Source organism: Sorghum bicolor, chromosome 3 (genome assembly GCF_000003195.3).
Source record: "Sorghum bicolor cultivar BTx623 chromosome 3, Sorghum_bicolor_NCBIv3, whole genome shotgun sequence".
NCBI classification, from domain to species: Eukaryota; Viridiplantae; Streptophyta; class Magnoliopsida; order Poales; family Poaceae; genus Sorghum; species Sorghum bicolor.
The window spans coordinates 4,462,306-4,484,340 of NC_012872.2; the positions used below are offsets into that span (position 1 = coordinate 4,462,306).

Here is a 22,035-nt window from a genome sequence, read left to right on the forward strand (position 1 = left end):
AACAAAATAGCATCACCAACACGGGAGAGAGAAATGTGTGTGTGAGAGAGAGAGCTAGAATAAGCTATTTTTTTCCGCTCTATCCTCACTCATATGTTTGTGAAAGAAAAAAGAAAAATAACTTCATCCATAAAGCTATTTTGGAATAGGTATTTGACAAAAAAACAGCCCACAAACTTTGGTTATGTTGAATTAAAAGAGCAAACATCTATATCTATAGCTATTTATAAAGAGGCAAAATTTCAGTCTACCCACCTTATTTATGTCCGCCAGCGTCGGATCTGAATCGGCCGATCAACGTTGGGAAGAGGAAAAAAAGAATATAAGCTTTTCTAGAGTTTCCAATGCAAAATCTCTTGATTATTGACAATACACATCAGAGTATGTTGAGAATAACGAAAATACAGGGGCCTAGATGCAAAGTGTTTATCCTATTAGTTTATGTTTTCTTTTATTCTTTAAATCGACTGAAAATTGATAAATGCATAGTAATTTATAGAAAAAAACTAAAAATTACAAAACAATTTTTTTCAGCTCCACATATGTAGATTCATGTATTAAACAAAAAAATCATAAATTTTAGTATATTTTTTTGCTGGAGATGCTTCCCTATTCTTTTTAGTGTAAAATTGAAATTATAATTATCTTGCTCTAATTATTATGAAAATTTTATGGTAGCCTATTTAATGTGATGCTTGATTTGTGGTAAAAGTTTTAGCATCATTCCTGCATATCTCACTGATTTACTAATTTACATAGATTTATGCTTGCTAAATAGTTTACAATCAATTTAACTATGTAAAAATAAAAAAAGATGCTTTCACTACCTTGACACGATGTGTTGTTATGTCATATGGACACTTCATACGCCCATGTATTCATAATCTATATACATTTAACTGATATATCATATTTCATAGGAATCCTATAAATAAAAAAATAAAGCTAGCAACAAACTTCTCATGTTTTAATATAATACTAAGGTATATTAAGAGATAATATTAGAGTAAAATAAGGTTTGACTAATTTCTATTTTTTTATTAAATAAATATGTAAATATTACTATCTAATACCATAGATGTCATGGTTATCAATAAAATAAACCATGGACTTTAAATTTTATTAAAAAAATATAAATAGTTATGTAATATTATATCATCATTTTTTATGTCCATTTGATATTTTTCTTCCATTGCAATGCACATGTATATTTGCTAGTGATATGCACAAAGTTAGCCATCACGAGGATTATTTTCCAATAAAAAGAAGCGGGCTACCGTGCTGGGGCCATGATAACTTGATAGGGCCTTGTGGCCTTTCAGGCTGTCTGTATCCTTTTCCTTAAATACAAGCCCATGTAAATTGGTCTTAAAATGTCACCAGTTAAAGCCCAGAAGAACAGCCCATGTAAGTTGATCCACTATATACGCACGGGCTGATAGGCCCGTGTCCCAAAACATCTCAGCCAACCCATACGCCACCGCATAACACCGAATGGCCGAATGGGCTCATCTAGAGCAAATTAGAGAGACTCGGATATTTTTTCGCCTTCACAAAATGGACTTCGCACTTTTGGCATTTTTTTATGTCTCACATGTATGTCATCGACTTGGCGACAGTCTGAAATTAGAAAAAAATTTACGTGATCTCCCAAACTATATTACTACTTCACCTTTCAAACTATAAAACTGAATATTCTATCTCTTAAACTTTCAAAACCGATCAAATAACCTGTCGAGTAGTTTTGGAGAGTGGTTTTGTCTTTCTCTTTTTTATTTATTTCTGTTGAATCTTTAAAAAATCATAAGAAATCATAGAAAAATCATAAAATGTAAAATCTAATCTTGTTGGACTCCACATTAGTAGATCTATACTGTGAACATATAATATGGTACGCTTTAGTACAGAGTTTTTGCTATAGCTTTAGATCTATATTTTTATAATTAATTAGAATAATTCATATATGTAGTTTCTATGGTTAAATTGTGGTGAAATTTTTATAGTGAGCTCATTATTGTATGCTTGAACTATAGTAAAAAGTTTCGTACCCATTGGATCACGTATAACTTAGTTATAGTTGTATCTTTATTCTTGTTAAATCTATGCTTTATCTATAACTAAGTTATATATGTCCAATGAAATATAGTTAAAGAGTAATTTGCGAGACGAATCTTTTAAGTCTATTTAGTCTATGATTAGATACTAATTATCAAATAAAATAAAAATACTACGGTATATATTAAACTTTAACCCTCCAACCAAACACACACTACTAAAATCAATGCATCGGGGGTCTTCTATTCCAGTTAATTTCCTATACCCATCCAAAGACCAATGCTGTAAACCTTCATATGTTTTGCAGTAGCAATCGTGTGGAATTCTTAGGCCATCCGCAATAATTATCAAATAGCTAGTTAGTAATAATTTTATTGGCTCTCAATAGCACTTTACAAATAGTTAGCGTGATGATGTTTAAAAATAATAAAAAGTAGCACTTCCATTGGCTATCGAGGAGAGAGATCAAATAGCTAGCGGCTTTCTAATAGCTAATCTAGCATGATCTTCTAAAAATAACTCTCTCATAATACTCTCCACAATAGCTAGCGACTTCCTATGACTACCGACTTCCTAAGCTAGCTATTTATAAATGGTAATTGAGAGCCAATAACATTCTTCCTAGAGATCAAGAGATCAAATAGTTAGCGATTTGAATACTATTGCGAACGCCCTTATGCTTTTACTATTCCTATGTTTTTGCGTTCCTGTGTTCCAGAGAGGGACTTAAACGTGATTGGTAAAACAAAAAATCAACCCTATAGTTCGTTCCCCCCTTTGGGGGCGGGGGGGGTTTACTTAAACGTGGATTTTTTTTTGTGGACCCTAAAAAGTTCGGAAGCGAGAGGTCTGATGAAAATTCTGTCAGAACAGAGTCCTAGATAGTCGACGCAGTGATGATTCTTCGGGATGGCATGAGCACAGGTCCACAGCAGGATAAGCGGAGCCCGGCACCGGCAACGACGGCTGCTGTGCTTCCGCGCCACGCCGAGTTGCTCACATGGGACGTGCAGTGGCCTGTTCATGGAGGCCAACGGTGGCAGCAGAGCAAAGCAAAGCACAGCCGGGCCATTTCCTCTGGGGTCTGGGCGCCGCCGCGTGCGTAGTTCGGGGAGTGCTGCTGCTGCCGGCTCACGGGCTCACCCAAACTTGTCCTCGCTTTGGCATGCCACGCCCACGCCGCCTGTGCTCTCTGCCGTCTGTCCCCGGCGCCTCGCGGGCATCACTAACCTTTGTCCTTGGCCACGTCAGCTCCGCGTCGTGATGCTAATCGGATCCCTTTCTTTTCGCCGGCAGCCATTAGCCATCGATGAGCTGGTGATCTGCGGGACTGCTGACATATACGAAGAAGAAGGGTACCGTCCTAAAAAAATTTTGACGTTTTTGGCTTCATTTGACTGTTGGTTTTATTCAAAATTCTTTCATAAATTATAAAATAAATAAATATTAAAATATATTTAATAATAAAAGAAATCATAACAAGATAGATTATATTTATATAAAAGTTTGAATAAGACGGATGAGCAAATACAAGTCGAAAATGAAATTTTTTTTGAGGGAGGGAGTCGTACACACTGTTGTGTGTGTAGTGTGTACCAACGTGCATGCTGCATGCACTATGCATATGCGTCTTTTGTGATTAGCAGTACTTCATGAAAACAATGGTTAGTAATGCGTGCATCCTAAAGATATATAATTCTAGCCTAGAAACATTCTTTGTTAAAATAACTAAAACTTTACTATGTAGAGATAAAAATACTAATGTTTATGCTATATTATGAAAATATATATCTAACGACAAATCTAACTATACTTATTTAATACCATAAATATTGATATTTTTTATATATAGTTAGCCAAACTCAAGATAGTTTTGTTTGGTACTCTCTCCACCCCAAATTATAAAGTCATTCAAAAACACTTTTGAAAGAGCCAAAGCATCTCAACTTTGACCATTACATAATAAAATAATAATATTTATGGTACCAAATAAATATCATTAGATTATTTATTAACTATATTTTCATAGTATACATATTTGAGGTTATAATTTTTTTTAATAATTTTGGACAAATTTAAAATGTTTTGACTCTCAAAAAACATTAAAATAACTTAATGAAGGAAGTACAATGTTATAAGACGGTATGGTTTTTTGACCTATTACTTTAAATAACTATGTATCAAGATAATACACAATTCACATTTAAATGTGCAGTAAAAACTACGTATCTAGAAAAAATAAAAAACATATATTTTGAAATGAAGATATTTTTTTACCATACAGAGGGGGTAGTTGGCAGCTGGGAATGATAGGCATTTTTTTGACATGGGGGAATGATAGGCATTGTTTTTATCGTGCTTGTACACGGTCTAAGGCTCCAAGCCGTACATGATAACTGCTTGCATGATCATGATGAGCAAGAACTAAGGATGAAAACAGTATGGAAATAACACGTACCGAATCGTATCGTTTTCTATTAATCAAATCAAATTAATATTTTCATGGTTTGAAATTCGGAAAATTAGAACGAAAACGATTTTTATATTTTTCTGACCGTTTTCTACTTTTCTACTTTTAATTTGGAATATCCTGAATTCAAAATTCAGTTTCAAAATTTGGTTCAAACCATATTTGGTCCACTAGAAGTCTAATCTTAGAAAATTGTATCTTTTTCATACAATCTTGGATAAAGATTATTTTTATATAAATGTAGTCCTCGACGAGATCTACAACTTTCTAGTTTTTAGACAAAGTTTTAGCGGTTTATTAATCACATAAAAGTGCTTGTTGTCTTAGAAAAATCATATATTTCTTACTCTTACATGGTGTCGAATGGAGATACTTTTTAAGATAACTTGTAGGACTTGTTTATTGTTATGCATTTGGTCCTACGTGTCAATATTCTGTATTGATTTTTCGTATACCAACCGTGCTCGATATAATTCTGCTCGAATTAGTTCATTTTCAAAATTCTCGATATTCTGTAAGTTTATGTTCGTTTTCATGTTAGACTTTACCATTTTTGCTTTTATTTTCGTATACAAATGTAAAAGTAGAAAACAGTTGAGAGGTTTTCCAACCGTTTTATCCACACCCCAAGTTCGTACAAGGTACATGTAGATGTATTCGAGAGAATAGTAACTTGAACAAAACACATTGTCCAATCAGAGTGCAAGGTACAGGTTAGTACTGGTCTGCTTAATAAAGCTGGCATGATTGGAATGCGGAAAAAATTACCATACACACGCGTTTTCTCTATAAAATTGAATTGATTCCTGTGAAACCTATGTTTAGTTCCGAAAAAATTTCGAATTTTGCTACTGTAGTATTTTTATTTGTTTGTGACAAATATTGTCCAATCATAAACTAACTAGGCTCAAAATATTCGTCTCGTAAATTACAGATAAATTGTGCAATTAGTTTTTGTTTTTTCTATATTTAATGCTTCATGCATGTGCCACAAGATTTGATATAACGGAAAATTTTGAAAAGTTTTTTTAATTTCGGGGTGAACTAAACAAGGCCTTATATGATTTTTGCAAAATTTGTTCGCCACACCTGTGGCGAGTTGCCAGCTTATTAGTACTTTCGAGCCAATACTACTCATGCTTTTCTTAAAAAAAAAGAAAAAAATTTGTTTGAGACCACTCCTAGATGGCATTACGGGTGTGTTTGGTTGATTTTTTTAGGCTGGCTTTTGGTTTAGCTGGACCAACATTGGATTGTTTGATTGGCCGGCCAGCCTACTTAGCGAGGCTCTAGGAAGCCAAAAGTGTCCCCCTAGTGAGGCCCAGATTGAATCACCAGGTTGGTGTTTCTTCTAGAGCCAAGCTACGCTCGGCCTTCTTCGTGTATCTTCTCACCGCCCCAACTCCGCCCCCGGCCTCACCATCCTGTCCCTCCCCGCCGCCGCACACGACGCAGGCGGAGTTCGAGCCGGAGGTGGCGCTGTCGCCCCTAAACTCCCTCCCAACTTCGCTTTCTCCTCACTCACATCCCATGGCGCCCGCCGCGACCGTCACCGGTGCCGAGGACTCTGACCGTCCCTGGCCGCGACACCGAGGACGATGGGACGGGTGACTACTGTTGCCTCTTTGTGTTGGCGCCTCCGCCGCCGCGCCACATCCGGGTCCGCTTCAGGGTGATCTCGTTGTCGTGGAGGTTGATGGACACGCGCGCCTTGCTCGGCGACCGCACTAGGTTCGCCGCCGCCTGCGCCTTGAGGATGCTCTTGGGCGAGCCGCCGCGGGCTGCCGGGGAGCCCGACGCTCGCCCCCGCCCCCGCTGCCGTTGCCGCTGCCGGCGCCGCCTCGCCGGACACCGCGGGTGCCATGGAGAACATGGCCGCATTGAACGTCGCCACGCGGATTGTCACCTCCCGCCCTTCACCCACGCTGGCGCTCCCACCTTTATCGCTGCACGGCGTGGCCTTGCTGGTGCCGAACCGCTGCGCGGCGATGCACACCTTTTGCTTAGGCGGCCCCGCGCTTCCGTGTCACCGGTGCCGAGGACTCCGACTGTCTCATGGCTGAGGCGCCGAGGACGATGGGACCGGCGGCTGCTGCTGCCTCTTGGTGTTGGCGCCTCCGCCGCCGCGGCATGGGATGTGGTTGACGCGCGCCTTCTTCGCTGTTGGCCCAGCAAACGACGGTGACCTCCATGCTCATCCTGCTCGAGGAAATGTCTGAAAGAGGATAATCCTACTGATTGAGAGAAGAGGTAACTCTATCTCAATAAATCAGGCAACCGAACATACTCTAAGGCTAGCCAGGTTGGTATAGTGCAGGCAATCAAACAAGTAAGGATTGGCTAGCTAGGGACAGGCTTGGACTAGCCAGACTTAATTTAGCTAGCCAGACTTATTTAAGAAATGAACCAAACACACTCTATATGGTTCGCTAGGCAAGCTCTTATCTAGCACTTAGCTTTCCCGTGGCCAGCCGGTCATTATTTGCAGAGAAGAGTGTGGGTTTTTTTTTGACAACTGGAACTTGATTTGTGCATGAAAGTAGGACAAATAGGACATGGACAAAGATGAGCTGTGGTCATAGAACTCATCATCCATGCACGGTATAATGTTAAACTCTTTGTTGCAACATGACATTCCCTTTTATTTAACAAGGCACTACAACTAACCATAGACAATGTCAATGCAATTCTATATCAACATCCTATAGTCACGGGGACGAGCTTGACCGCTTCCTTAGCGGCCTAGCATTATTAACAACTGCCCATGTGTTGCCATGAACTAACAACAAATAGATCCGTGTGTAACAAGACAGTTTTAAAAGACAGTAATCGTAGACGTTCCGAAAAAAAGTACCGGCACATATGAACCATCAGCATCTCAGGCGAAAAAAAAAACATTTTTTTTACAAGGACGTAGCACACGGTGCCCAAACGTACCAGGGCCTGGAGCCCAGGCCCCCGAAGTCCAAATAGCCCAGTCCCGAAGCGAACAACCCACCGCACAGCAAGTCAGTGGTCACAACAGAACTGGAGTAACCGACGGACCAACCCCCACGAGCAGAAGGATCCGGACGGCCACTGGAACGAGCTCCCCTGTCGCCTCCTCGCCTCGGCCGGCGCTCCGCGACGACGACCTCCTCCTCCTCCTCCTCCGGTCCCCTGCAAAACCACCTCGTCGCCGGCAGGTTTGCGAATCCCAACCTCTCTCTCCTCCCTCCCTCCCTCCCCCTCTCTCTCTCCTCCCTCAACTCAACTGGGCGACCGCTTTTCCGAATCCGTGCTGCCTGTTACTGTTCCATCTTTGGCGCGTGCCTGGCTGTCTGGCTGCTTGCCTGCCTGCCACCCCACCGCCATCACCACCACGCGCAGCTCATGTGGCGTGGCGCAGAGGCGGAGCGCTCCGCACAGAGAGAGGTGGAGGTGGGGTGGCGCCTGCCTGCCTGCGGTCTCCTGCAGATTCCCGCACCCACCAGCGCCACCCAAAAAGGCGCACCCCTTTTCCGCCGCCCAAATCCGCCTTTTCCCCGATCCCCAAGCCCCGCCGCTGCTCCCTCGTACGCACGCGCGCACCGCGTCGCCCTTTATCTGCTCCCGCTGGGCCGCTGGTCGGCTGCTGAGTCGTCGTCGTCGTTGTTGTTGTTGCTGGGATTGCAGCGTTGGCGGGCCTTGTAGCGAGGAGGGGGTGTGGAGGCGCGGCGATTGTTCGCGGGATGAGCTTCGGCGGCAGCAGCTCCGTCGCATCCGGTACGCTTTGCTTCCATTGCTGATTGCTGCGCCTGAGCGGTTTCTGTTTTACCTTTACGGCGTTGGGGGGTTATTGGAATGAATATGGATTGGATGCAGGTGCGAAGAGGCCGTTTGAGTACGGGAGAACGCATGTGGTGAGGCCCAAGGGCACGCACAAGGCCACCATTGTCTGGCTCCACGGCCTTGGGGACAATGGAGCCAGGTATGGAATCCACCTGCTCAATTCACCTGTACTTTTGAATGGTGTGCTTGTGGAGTTTGGTGTGCTTAGATTAAATAGATGATGAAGTAATGAACCATGTCCATAAGCTCGGTATACCCTTCTCCAGATGTTATGAACTAACTGTAGATAGCGGTAGCGCAGAAAATCTCATGCTTCATGTCGTATTGTTTGGAACATAAGTTTATCAGCATCAGCTTCTTGCGTGCTTGGAATGGTGAATGCTCGACCGATGAGAGAGTTATTGCACCATTGTTCATTGGAATAACACCTGCTCTGACCTGCCCTGTCGTCTACAAAATTACACCATTGTTATTTCTTGACTGTTATGAACATCTAGCATGCTGTGTATTTGCACATAAAGATGCTGGATTGTTGCTTTCTCGAAGAACAGTTCTGTATTATACAATTTGAATACTCGCAAAAAAGAAAGAAAGTATTATACAATTTGAAGCTACTGTCACCAATGATGTGTTTGACTTACATTGCAGCTGGTCTCAACTACTGGAAACTCTTCCCCTTCCTAATGTAAGTTAGGTTATAGATTCAAATATGCAATGTTTTAATTTCCTGTGGTGGTTTAACCTTGCACCTTTTGCTGAAATCCAGTATGGTATTTTTTTTGTCTGTAACTTTGCTCTGCTCAGATAAAATGGATATGCCCCACTGCACCTTCAAGGCCTGTGTCAGTGTTTGGCGGGTTCCCCTCCACAGCATGTAGGTTTTTTTTTGTTATCTACATGTTTCTCCCTGCTTAAGAATGTTATCAAATCCTTTCATATTGATGTCTGTCTTATACGTAATACATGTTTACTGCTGTGCCATTTCTGGATTTGCAGGGTTTGATGTTGCTGATCTTTCTGAGGATGCTCCTGATGACATTGAGGGCATGGATGCCTCAGCAGCACATGTTGCGAATTTGTTGTCGACTGAACCTGCTGACAGTATGGTTCCCATCGCCCCTACCTTTCTTGTTCGATGGGATTACTTGGTTGTTTGTTTGTTTTCTTCTGCCCATCTTAGGGCTCGTTCGGTAGTAGCAAATCCTACCCTGGAATGATTCCAACCTGGATTGCTTGTCAGATTTATACAAGATTTGAGCAGTTGGAACAATTCCTGGTGCATTCCTGAACAAACGAACAGGCCTTTAGCAAGATTGCTCGTATTGCTTTTGTTGTTTTTTTTGGTACCTTCTTTTCCAGTATAGGGTGTGCTTCTTAAATATGTTCTATACGCTTTGCGAAACTTCGTTTTTTTTTCTTCTAAAGAGCATGTGTGTGCTCTCAGAAACAGGCTATTCTAACATGTTAATTTGGTGACTAAAAAACCCTTCTAGATCTTTTCCATGAACATTGAACTATCTTGGTAATCTTTGGTGCTCCAATCTCCATTAATAATTGCAGTCAAACTTGGTGTTGGTGGCTTTAGTATGGGTGCTGCTACTGCTCTGTACTCTGCAACATGCTTTGCTCATGGAAAATATGGGAATGGGAATCCATACCCTGTGAACCTAAGTCTTGCCGTTGGACTTAGTGGCTGGCTTCCATGTGCCAGGTTTGTCCTATTCCTATGATATTGTGTGGTATATGTTTTAGTGAAAATGCTTGGGTTTTGTTGATGTACATGATTTCTGGTCATCCAGGACCTTGAAGAACAGAATTGAAGCCTCACCAGAGGCTGCACAAAAGGCTTCATCAATACCTCTTTTGCTCTGTCATGGAAAAGGTGCATACCTGTTGTGTATCTTGACATGACAAATTTCTATCATAGTTCTATGCTTGGCTTGATATAAGCATGTTTGTGTGTCGGGAGGGTTCTAAGTTCTAACGTTCAACCTGGAGACATGGAGTTTGTACACGATCATCGTAAAGGCATAATATATCATGATAAACCAAGTTTTAAATATGACATGCATTGTTATCCACTCGGTAGAAAGGGGGGCTAGCTAATGAGTCAATCTTGCTTGTAACACTTCATATCAACACTAGCCGTATGTGTGAACCATATCATATTGCAATGCAAACTACTATATCTTGATCTGGCTAGCCTAGACCACCATCCATGATCCATTAGAAAACAAGCTGTCATATTTCTGCTGACGGTAGTAGCCTCTCTAGTGCAAATGCAACTGTGCAAAGCAGGAATGGCCATACATTTTTTTCCTTGTAGCAGATTTAATGGTCCTTTGAAATGTTTGGGTTGATTTTATGCAGCATGCTTGAAATTCAAAGAGTGCTGCCTTGTTTAGTTGTTTATACTTGTAGTTGTGCCCATCAGAAAACTTGTGTCGCTTTCTTCTCTTTGTATGTTAGAGCTAACAGGAGCACAATATTTAGTTCATGTCTTTGAAATGATATAAATTTGATTTCATGATGCATAAGGAAAACACTACTAGTACAAAGTCAGTCCTTCCTTACTTTCTTCTTTTGAAATGTCTTAAAATGTTCTTTCTGATGATCCATAAATAAAGGACAAATTGCCACCTTCAGTAATTTATGTTCCATTTCAACATTTTATGCAGCTGATGATGTAGTTCTCTACAAGCACGGGGAGAGATCTGCTGATGCCTTGAAGGCAAATGGCTTCTCCAATGTGCTATTCAAGTCATACAATAGGTTTTATATCTCCCCAATTCAGCTACACTTCACTTAAGTTGCAGTTTTCTATATTTCTTTTCTCATGATGATCACTCTCCTTGCAGTCTTGGGCACTACACTGTTCCAGAGGAGATGGATGAAGTTTGCAAATGGCTCACAGCAAATTTGGCGCTCGGCACTAAGTCATCTTGATCAGAAAATGTTGCGAGAAAGCTCGCAATGGCGGTGTCCAAATAATACCCGGTGTCTGTTCCAGGGAGGTAAATGGTTTAATAGCAAATTTGGGCTTGGGTATACGGCCATGTTCTAGTTTTTCTCACGCAGGCTTGTCTGCGAATGCTGTACGCTTATAATTTCCATATTTTGGTCTACGTCGATTTGGTTGTGGCACGGATAATGTTTGTTCAAATATTCTGTTTTCCGATTTGGGGTTGTGATGTTTTGCTTTCTCCGTGTATATGGAGATGTCCTGCAATGGTTGCACCAATGCAGGGATTGGTGATGTTATGCTTTCTCCGTGTGCCATGGAGATGTCCTGCAATGGGCACTTGCACCAATGCACCGTGTATGGTCTGCCTGGACTCGAATCATTTTGTTTGTCTATTGTATAATATTGTCGCTACTCCCGGGCCGTTATGGTTGCATAGATGACTGTAAACACAGGCACAAACGAGTACAAAGTGTGCTATATCTCGCGTGCAGATGAGCTCTGGACTCTAGTGGAACAAAGCAGTACATATGTTCGGGTAGGACAAAGCAAAAATAGTTACTGTAAAAAAGTACGAAACATAGAGCGTATGAGCATGTCACGTACTAATTACATGTTTCAACAGCACCGATTCAGTTTAAAAACAACTTAATGCATAAAAAGAACAGCGTCGAGCATTAGCATTTATTATTTATCAAGAACAAGAACTTTGGTTACTCCTGCTGTCCTGCAGTTGAGCCTTCAGTGGATCTTCCATCACAACTGGCAAGAACAGAAGAAAACACGGAACATATTCAAATCCGAGGCCACAGGATGACAACGCAAGATCACCAAAAACCTTCTGAGAAAGAACATCCAGTCCGAGAAGTTTGCACCATAAATACCACTTTCATGACGAACCACTTTGTTCGCCTTTTTGTGCAATATCACCAAGCAGTTCCTTCAGTTCACCCTTCTGAAGAAAGTGCAAGAATAATTCAGTATTAGTTTAATGCTATCTGGATCATACAGTAACTAGATTAAAAAAAATTAAAACCAGCGGTGATGAGCTCACTTGCCTGGTGCATGGTGAGTATGATATCAGAGCCCCCAACAAACTCTCCTTTGATAAATATTTGTGGAAACGTAGGCCAGTTACTGCACAAATAAAAGAAAGTAAACATTTAAACTTATAAAGTGTAAGCATTAGCTGAATCTGGCATAAGCAGCAGCAAAATGATGCATCATATATAATCTGTCTCAGATTCATATATCATAGTATAATGCAATTCAACTAAAGAACAGGAAGATAACATCGTTATACAGGGCAGACTATAATCACTAGTCACTAGTACTGAATATAGATTTTCATGATATTCTCGACCAAACCAAATGCCAATATGGGCTTGGTATCTGAACTCATTTTGCTCCTTCTGAAAATTTTTTAGTAATCAACTTCAACAAATGATCAGTTCAGTTCTCTATCCCCTTATTTTTTCAGAAATCATTAAGTTGCCTGTCCTCTCGGCTCTTTAGGTTGACCTAAAAAACACTATGTCCCCATTTTGGAGGCTTCTCCCAAAATGGCTCTAGCTTATAGGTAATCTTGTACTGTAGCAAGAAGCCATTTATCTCTCTCCCAGAAATGTCCTGGGAGCTGGTGAAGCTCGAAAAAATATCATAGCTCTCCCTCCTCTGGGTAAAGGAGAGCCAAGAGAAGCCCTCCCAAATAGGTCCTCTTCCCTCACCAACACTGAGATAATCCATCCCAGGCCAGATCTCTTACCATTTCAAGACAAGCTGTTACCACATATTATCTAACAACACACAATAGTATATGAAGATACCTACCTGTATGCTTTAACACTTTCTTTGAGCTTGAGATCTGAAAGAATATCTCTAGCACTGATGGGGACACCTGCAACAGACAAGATTAGCCTTCAGAACTTGCAGAGCAAACTGATTATCAATTTGCATTTGAAACAATCCGCATTTATAGCCAACTTACCATATTGCTGGAGGACCTTCACTGCTAATGCACTGAATCCACACCTAGGAGCATCAGGATAACCCTTCATATAGATGACGACAGGGTGCTCCTTGACATCCTGCCAAGGTGTTTATTGTGGGAAATTAAACTTCAGATTTTGACCGATTAGGTACTTGTGTCAAAGTTAAATGCTTTAATCAGAATTGTTCTGAAAGATTATTAATAAGCACAATGCAAACCTGAGCAACAATGTCACTGAAAGACATGTCTGAACTTTTACTTGTTGGCTGAAAATCTTGATGTGTATCGTGATCAGCAGCTACTCGTGTTGCCATTGAGTCCCCATTTGTATTAGGAGCACCGCCAAGACCTGATGAGTAGTTCATAAACTGCTGGATAGCTGGTCGTGACACAGCCTGCAATTCCAGTTATCATGCAAAGAAGAGACACAGGAAGAAAATTAGGAGGTAAACACAAACAGAAAAAAAAATACAGCATACACCCAGTATGCTCAATCTTAAAGTGGGCGAAGTGATGAACACATACATACGTCACATTCAGGCAAGAGAGAGAAAAATGTACACCTTACAAATTCCCTGATTATTCATTATCAACTAGGGCACAGAAGGTGGCTTCACACACATATTATATTAGAGTTCCCTGATGATTATATATGCAGCATACAAAGGACATGAAGGGGTTGGGTGCTTCTTTACCTCTTTATCAGCTAGGGCACAAAAGCAGCTTAACACTTATACTAAGTCACAATATGGATACGAGTTCCTGATGATTCATATGTGCAGCAAACAAAGCACACAGAATGGGTTGACCATTTTTTTTTGAAATACAGGTGTAGAAAACTAGAAAGTTGCTACCCAAAGTTAAGATTCTGACATTACACCTAATGCCAAACCAAAAAAAAGGCTGTGACCACATCCCATTAGTATTCTAATTAGATGGAACATAGGATGGATTTGCCTCATGGAGACCATGGCAGCACTAATGGAAACAGATTCCAGCTTACTGGTGAGGCAACATGGGCCTGTTTGGTTCCCCTTGCTAAATTTTAGCTAGCTAAAATTATTTTAGCTACTCTTGGGTGACTAATGAAACTAAATTATTTTAGCTCCTTTTAATCAATGTGTTTGGAACTTTAGCTACTAAAGTGATTAAAGTTTAGCTAACTAAAATTTAGCAAGGGGAACCAATTAGACGTTGGAAACTGGTTGCATGTATTAGGTGCACTACAATTCCAAAAACTACAGATACACAGTTGCTTAATTGCTCATTAGAATCTCGGAATTAAGCCAACTCGCTGAAAATCTGAAAATTTTACAGAGTATATTACTCAACCGCACAGTAGAAACTCGGAATAGAGATGACTGCACAAAAATCATGTGAATTCAATTCCATACCCCTGCACAGTGCTTAAAACTCGTGTGAATCCAATTCCAAACCCCTGATGCACGCTAGTGACCCAGAAGGAAATGGGTGTGAAACTAAGATCACATCAACTCCGCCAAACAATCTCATCATGGTATTAGCATTTCGTGATAGACAACGATGACATAAAACCGTTAATTTCACGGAATGGGTACAAGAGTCCTACAGCTGGTGTCCATGCGCGGGACGATCTCATAAGTCCCTTCGCGAGGGCGGTGGAGAGTAATCTCGCCATGGTACCCTGCAGCGGAAAAAACCAACACCGCGATTAAACAAGGGATCCAGCAATTGAACCGAAAATTCAACAACTAAACCCCACTCAGAAATAACGAGCTCGCGGTACACGGGAGGTAAGAACGGAACAGCTTGTGCAGGCAGCAGGCCCCAAACCCTAGACAATGTCTGGCCAGTAGAAAGAGTTATCGACAGATAATTTGGTCCATGTCCATCGATAAGGAATCCCACCCCACCACAGCAGTGATGGCGCGGATTCTCTCGCCGTCAGACGACTCGACGACATAAGTTGAGGAGGAGGAGGAGGCCGTGGCGTGGTCGGGTGCGAGGAGGAGACACGGGTGCAGTGCAGCAAAGATGTGTGGGACTAAGAGGAGACTCACCGAGACGAGATCGACGACGAGGAGTGGGAGGGGAGGAGGCGCCGCCGCGGGCGAGCGGCGAAGGTCGGAGAAGAAGGGGAGTCGGCGAGAACCTGCAGCGGAGGAGGCCAATGGGACTAGTCATTCTCCTCTGTAGCGGGCTTACCATGGGCACGGCCCAGTGTGGCCTTTCATCTCTTCTCTTTAGAGGGGGTGTTTCTTAGAAGCCCAATTTGTTGAATTCGGAGACGGGCACTTAACTTTTGGAAGAGAATCCGACAGCGGCCCAACTCGCTGATGAGAAATAATCCGATCACCAGTTCGTAAAGGCAGCGCCGGCGGTCCGGCGGTGGGCGGTGGCTGCGCGCATCGGCTATCAGAATTCAGATCTCGCAGCGGGCGTTTCCTGTGGGCTTCCTGCCTGGCTACCTCCAAGATGCCCGGCCCCCGGGAGGCCGGGAGGTGCGTGCTCTTTGCTTGTTCAACCCCCCGCCCCCACTTGGAACTGGTTGGGATGGAGTAATGCGGCGTTGCTGGGCGCGGGCATCGCCTTCCCTTGTAATCAGGGCGCTGAGAATGTGATTTGGTGTAGCGGAGGTAGACGATTGGAATCCGGCGCAGCGCCACTAGGAGCGGTGATCTAATTATGTAGGTAAGCACTAGGCTGCTCTTGAGTTGTTACATGAACTGTGCAGTGCAGCGAAATAGTGTGCTCGATTGTTTGGAGGCTTGCAGCTACTAGTACAGTAGATCACTTCTTAAGTTACAGCATGAATGTCATAGTGGTCGTTGGTTTGTTAATAATCAAATTTGCACTTCCGGCACTGCTGGTTATTCTTAGACACGTGACGTGTAGATTGGCCACGGAAAAGGCAAAGGTTGCAGAATGTGGCTAATGATTCGAATGCGCATTGTATGCTGCTGGAGTGCTGGGTAATGAAGTACCTTGTATTCCCCAAACTCTAGGAGTACACATTGTACCCAACCATGATTGCAGGAAAAATCTCTGTTAGGAATTGCAAAATTGTTTGAAACTGCTACCACAGAACCATTTATGGGTCAGCTTAGCAACCTAGAGAACCAGAAGCAAGATCACTAAGTCGTTCCATATACCTTGAAAAGGGCGCATAGTCCACAGTTTCTGGTACTTTAAAAGAGGGAGTGTTGAGAAAATCTCTCTAAACAAGCCCTCATGTTAAGTGTTGTAATTTCTTGGGAGGAAATCAAGCTCACCAATTTGAATAGCTATGGATGGACAAGTAAGTTGGCATTTCAAATTTCCCAGTAGTCCAACTGCCAATCTGAAACCCTTGCATCCCCCTATTGTTTTTAACATATTCTGCATTTATTTGATATACTTTTTCATATATGAAGAATCATAAACACATTTGTGATTCTTAAGATCCTACGTTACTCTTTTGTTTCTGGAACTTATTGCTACCTTTTTCCTTCACATCTTCTTAAGAACTATTAGCAGTGTTCAAATCTTTCAGTTATTCACAATTCTAATACTGTGTATTATTGTGTATATACATTAATGATATTTCCATATGGTAGCCTCATATTTATTTTAGTTAGACCAAGCAACTGTCCGTACCTTCTTGTTATCAAATGCATACTTTCTATTTCTACTTCTTTCTACTGTGTAGTGTGGACCACTGACTCAGAGATAGTCAGGAAACGTGCTGATAAAGGAGTTGTTTATGGGTTGCAGTTTTGGCCCATGACAGAATGATTCTTACTGTTAAGTCTTTTTCTGCAGACGCATTCTTGCCTCACTAAAAACAAATTCTAGACACTGTTGGCCCGGGACCATTTCTTCAAGCTGTCCACATTAGTTTATTTAACCTTTTTTTACTGTTAATCCTTTTAAGTAAACAATTGTCCTTATTATGGGACCAGGTCCAACCGTACATTGACTCATGGATTACTAATAAAGTTGGGTGGTAGTACACAAGCCACGGTTCAGTATCATGCTCAGTGAGGTTTAAGCTATATCACGCTCCTGTTGATTAGACAACTCCTCCGATGAATATTCCCTTCTTCCTTCTATTATTGTCTTGTTACCTTTTGCTTGTGGAGTGTGGACCTGCCTGGTGGCCACGCATTACTGGAGCTCTTCTGCAGGCAATGGCAAGGATATCTGGTAACCTACAGTGTTGGTATGATTGCGGGAAACAAAACTTTTTTGCCCTGGTCAGGATACTTTTTGAATTGGACTTGTTTGGCAATGATTCCAATGGTTGTGCTTTACAGTAGGAGACCTTTTCTCTTGTGTTTGCCGATGGAATCGTCCTCTAAAGTAAAAAAGTGGCTGTGGCTCTAGAGAGTGATCCACTGACGAACAATACTGTAGAACTTCTCTTAATCCATGCTTAGTTATCCATGTTTAGTTGAATAGTACTCCATCCATTCCAACTTATAAGACATTTTGGCTTTTCTCAATACATTGTTTTACTATGTATCTAAACATAAAAGCCATGTATCTAGAAAAGTCAAAACATCTTATAATTTGGAAATGATTGAGTAGCTGACAAGTTTATTCAGTTGTATATGTAAGTGTAATCGCATTACTTGCATTCTTTTCTTTCATATACATAAACACTGTTGAATAGGATGATGTATATGCTTAACTTGTGAGATCAATAGTATCTTAATTCAATCCCAGGGGCTGTCTTACCCCCTCACGTTGAGTTTTTTTTTTATGGATGGAGGTTGCGTTTCCATATATAATTTTCTTGACCATTTTAATTTTAGTTTCTTTCCCTCATTTGGTCAGTTCTTTGTTACCACATTGTCAGTTGTGAACATGGTGGTTTTTTCTATACCGGTTGAGTTTGTTCTGGTATGTATCTGTGTTTTAGCCAGTTGAGTTCCAGAATCTACAGAAGGGATGTACAATCTTATGGTGCATTAATGTCCGATGCACATTACATGATATTACTCAGTTGCTAATTGCAAGTATCTATTTTTTGGTGAAAGACAGTTGTAACTATTGTCAGATAGCACTAGCAAACTGCGAAAAGGGTCTGTCCAAACCGACCAGACATTGTGTTGGCAGGCAGATCTGCTATCAAGATACGGTGTTCTCTGTGTTCCCACAATCCCAATTGGAGATGTCCCAGTAACTTCTTCATGCTGCATTGTCTCTGCCATGTTGGTTGTGACCTGTGAGAGAAAAAAGCAGGATTGTACAATACATTGACTGATACGTGGGTATATATGACGTATGGCTGTTGTGTTGGTTCTTGCAGAAGCAAAAAGGTTCTAAAAGACAGAAAACCTGAGGCGATTGGGCAGCAATGTTTGCTCCATGATATGCCTGGTGAGACTGAATTTTGCTATTTCTCACTGCTACTGTTGGACATGACAATGGAGCCTTTTTGTAGTACGATGATGGCTGTATTCTTTGTTTTCATCTAATTGTCTTTTGTTTCTTACAGCTGTAGATGCGCTGAATTACAGCGCCTTGAAAATTTTGGAGATGGGCTGCCTATAAGTTTTATACCTGCTCAATACCACCCTGCAGCTTGCAAATATGGCCTGCCGCAAGAATCAAAACTAGCCATGGTTCAACGTGGACAGTTGTTGGCACAAACAAGACATGTCTTAATGCTATTGTAGCCTTCCTGCTTCACACGCAGAACGGGAGAAGTGACCAGCCTAGGCAACATGGCATGGGAGAAATAGATGGAAAGGTTGAGTGGTTGACGTGGCCACTAAATGGAATCACATGAACCCTTAAAGACATGTACCAAAAGAGGAAGAAAAGAGGAAGGAGTGGGAGGACAGCAGAGGAAGGAAAGGGTAAGCATCTTTTATATAGTTTCAGCAGCTGTGAGGTGGAGGTGGCTGTGTAATTGCTGCTTCACGGGTGATGCATGTGTAACTTTCAACTGCAAAAGCTTTAGCAGTTATCTTCTCTTCTTTAATCCCAAAGCATCCTGCTTGCTGTTGGTTCTTCATGTGACCCCGTGCAGTCATAAAGCAATGCCACCACCATGCTTGCACTGGAACTGTTGCAAAGTTCATTGCATGATTCCAGTTCTCCATGTTTTTTTTCTTTCAATACGCATTTTACCCATCTATACTTACTGCTTGGGTTTACTTTTGTGCAGTGCAGCTAGCAGCTTGAGCGTTGAGGACACTGAGCCAGGTAGTTTCCAACTAGCCTTGGGGGTCCAATGATGCAATGATTCTTGCCTGTAATCATCCATGCAAGTGGAGAAAAAGGTGAATCAAACCCTGTTAGATCCTGGGGAATAGTTATATACATAACAATAGATACTCTACAGCATAAAGCTGGCTTATGCGACTTTAAACATTTTTTAAACTTGCCATCCACACGACCACACATTAGCTCATGGTAACCACAGTTCACAGCTGCATATATAGTAACACAGGGAGCTGGGAGGTAGAGAGCCTAGCTTCTCTTTGGTCTCTCGCTCGCTGCGTTGCCTTCCTGTCTTGGAGCCTCAATGGCTACCATCAAAGAGGAGTCCGACTACGACAGCAGCCGGTCCTCGCTCACGGCGCCAGGCTCCCGCAGGAGCTGGATCAGTGACATTGGCAGCTCAAGCTCGGTCTCGGTGCGCTCCTTCGGCCGAGGCTGGGATACACCAGCCGCGTCATGCCGCCACAAGCCTCACAAGGCGAACCAGGCCGAGTGGGAGGCCATCAGGCGCGTCCGTGCTACCTCAGGCCGCGTCGGCCTGGAGCACTTCCGCCTGGTGCGGCGTCTGGGCAGCGGCGACCTGGGGAACGTCTACCTCTGCCAGCTGCGTGAGCCGTGGTCGACCGGGTGCCTGTATGCCATGAAGGTGGTGGACAAAGACGCGCTGGCGTTCCGCAAGAAGCTGCGGCGAGCGGAGGTGGAGCGTGAGATCCTTCGCACGCTCGACCACCCCTTCCTGCCGACATTGTATGCCGACTTCGAGGCGTCGCACTACGCCTGCCTCGTGATGGAGTTCTGCCCCGGCGGGGACTTGCATGTTGCCCGGCAGCGGCAGCCCGGCAGGCGGTTCAGCATCTCCTCGGCGAGGTACTGTATATTTTCCGAACTTCACATGACTGCATGAGCATTTTTGTTCTCATCACATCTGAAACTGGGGCTTGGTAAGCAAAGTTCTGTTTCAGGGTCAAGCTTTGTTTATTTCAGTGTCACTTTTGTAAAAGCATGACGCTTTAAGCTAGTGATCCTCTTTTCATGTGCATCGGTGCTATAGCTTTCAGCAGGCTCTTTTTGTCTTGCCGTGTCAATCTTTCCAAGCAGATCTGTTGGAACCACTAGGGCTTTAACTAAGCTAATGATTTGCGCTGCATGTATAGCGACATGTATGCCGATAGATCCACTGTATGCTCAAGCTAGCAGGCGATGTTTATCCTCTCCGAATCATTGTCGAATGCAATTTATATTAAAGGCGTGATTATCTCTGTGCGAAAAGAAGAGAAGTACGTTAACTTTGTTAACAAAAAAAACGTTGGTTTGCGTGGAAGTACAGCAGATTATGTATCTTTATTTGTCTGACAGTGAACTGATATCGTTGGCAATTCGAATGATGGCAGGTTCTATGTGGCCGAGACGGTGCTAGCCCTGGAGTACCTGCACATGATGGGGGTGGTGTACAGGGACCTCAAGCCGGAGAATGTCCTCGTGCGCGGCGACGGCCACATCATGCTCTCGGACTTCGACCTCTCCCTCAAGTGCGACGTCGTCCCGAGGCTGCTCCGTCACAACAGCCTCCCCCACAATGTCAGTGCTGCAGGTGGCGGGAGAACAGACGCCGGGAAGCCGTCCTGCGTGCCGCCGATCCAGCCGGTGCTGTCGTGCCTGTTCAACGGCGTGCACAAGTGCAAAGCAAAGGAGGGCGCGCCAAAGCCCGGCGACAACGGCGGCGAGGCGGACAGCGCCGCCGGCGACAGGACGTCGGAGCCCGGTGACAGCAATCCGGAGCTGGTAGTGGAGCCTGTCTCCGCGCGGTCCAAGTCGTTCGTGGGCACGCACGAGTACCTGGCGCCGGAGGTGATCTCCGGGCAGGGCCACGGCAGCGCCGTCGACTGGTGGACGCTGGGGGTGTTCATGTACGAGATGATGTACGGGCGGACGCCGTTCAAGGGCGAGAACAACGAGAAGACGCTGGTCAACATCATCAAGCAGCCGCTGGCCTTCCCGCGTGTCGCGGTGGCCAGCGGCAGGGAGTGGGACGAGCACCTGCGCGCGCAGGACCTGATGACCCAGCTCCTGGCCAAGAACCCCAAGAAGCGGCTGGGCAGCTGCACGGGGTCGGCGGAGGTGAAGAGGCACGACTTCTTCAAGGGCGTGAACTGGGCGCTCGTCAGGTCAGTCCGTCCCCCCGAGGTGCCCAAGCCGCCGGTGGTGCCGGCGCCGGCGCCGGCGCAGAAGAAGGTGCTGATGATGAGCAGGAAGGAGCGGCAGGAGCCGTACAACTACAACCCCCGGTCCGACGAGCGCTTCGAGTACTTCTAGGTCGTCGATTGCGTGGCGTCGATCTCGATCGTTTGAAGTACGGCAGCATGTGTTGGTGATGAAAGTGTACATAGAGCAGCACGACGTACGTACGTATACGTACGCACGCTCTTGAAGATCGGAGCATGCATGGACCAATCAGGCTCGCTGTAGGGATCGTGGTTGCGTATCGATCTGGCCAATAAAGATTTTTGCAGCTTCTCGTTTTTACTAGTTTCTCTCCCATGCAACATGATGGATCGA

At 43.4% G+C, this 22,035-nt stretch overlaps 3 protein-coding genes across 9 annotated transcripts; 2 read left to right on the plus strand and 1 right to left on the minus strand.

Moving 5' to 3' along the window:
• Positions 7,527-11,564, plus strand: LOC110433928 (acyl-protein thioesterase 1 homolog 1). The gene is made up of 10 exons (XM_021457072.1): positions 7,527-7,710; positions 8,180-8,269; positions 8,369-8,474; positions 8,984-9,020; positions 9,140-9,209; positions 9,332-9,436; positions 9,896-10,046; positions 10,135-10,217; positions 11,014-11,107; positions 11,194-11,564. The coding sequence occupies exons 2-10, from the start codon at positions 8,236-8,238 to the stop codon at positions 11,279-11,281; spliced, it is 768 nt and encodes a 255-aa protein (XP_021312747.1). The 5' UTR covers positions 7,527-7,710; positions 8,180-8,235; the 3' UTR covers positions 11,282-11,564.
• Positions 11,831-15,470, minus strand: LOC110433927 (monothiol glutaredoxin-S4, mitochondrial). 3 transcript variants are annotated; one of them, XM_021457071.1, is made up of 8 exons: positions 15,327-15,470; positions 14,876-14,950; positions 13,506-13,682; positions 13,285-13,384; positions 13,128-13,194; positions 12,356-12,434; positions 12,173-12,252; positions 11,831-12,059 (listed from the first exon to the last, which is right to left on the minus strand). In XM_021457071.1, the coding sequence occupies exons 2-7, from the start codon at positions 14,942-14,944 to the stop codon at positions 12,187-12,189; spliced, it is 558 nt and encodes a 185-aa protein (XP_021312746.1). In that variant the 5' UTR covers positions 14,945-14,950; positions 15,327-15,470; the 3' UTR covers positions 11,831-12,059; positions 12,173-12,186. The 3 variants fall into 3 exon arrangements, with proteins under 3 accessions (XP_021312746.1, XP_021312745.1, XP_021312744.1); XM_021457070.1 differs by having other exon boundaries at positions 12,182-12,252; positions 15,327-15,469; XM_021457069.1 differs by having other exon boundaries at positions 11,831-12,252; positions 15,327-15,469.
• Positions 15,606-22,002, plus strand: LOC8056542 (protein kinase PINOID 2). Of its 5 annotated transcripts, XM_021457068.1 has the most exons (6): positions 15,606-15,767; positions 15,898-15,957; positions 18,560-18,630; positions 18,749-19,112; positions 19,424-20,346; positions 20,871-22,002. In XM_021457068.1, the coding sequence occupies exons 5-6, from the start codon at positions 19,784-19,786 to the stop codon at positions 21,790-21,792; spliced, it is 1,485 nt and encodes a 494-aa protein (XP_021312743.1). In that variant the 5' UTR covers positions 15,606-15,767; positions 15,898-15,957; positions 18,560-18,630; positions 18,749-19,112; positions 19,424-19,783; the 3' UTR covers positions 21,793-22,002. The 5 variants fall into 5 exon arrangements, with proteins under 5 accessions (XP_021312743.1, XP_021312742.1, XP_021312741.1 ...); XM_021457067.1 differs by having other exon boundaries at positions 15,606-15,957; XM_021457066.1 differs by having other exon boundaries at positions 15,898-18,630.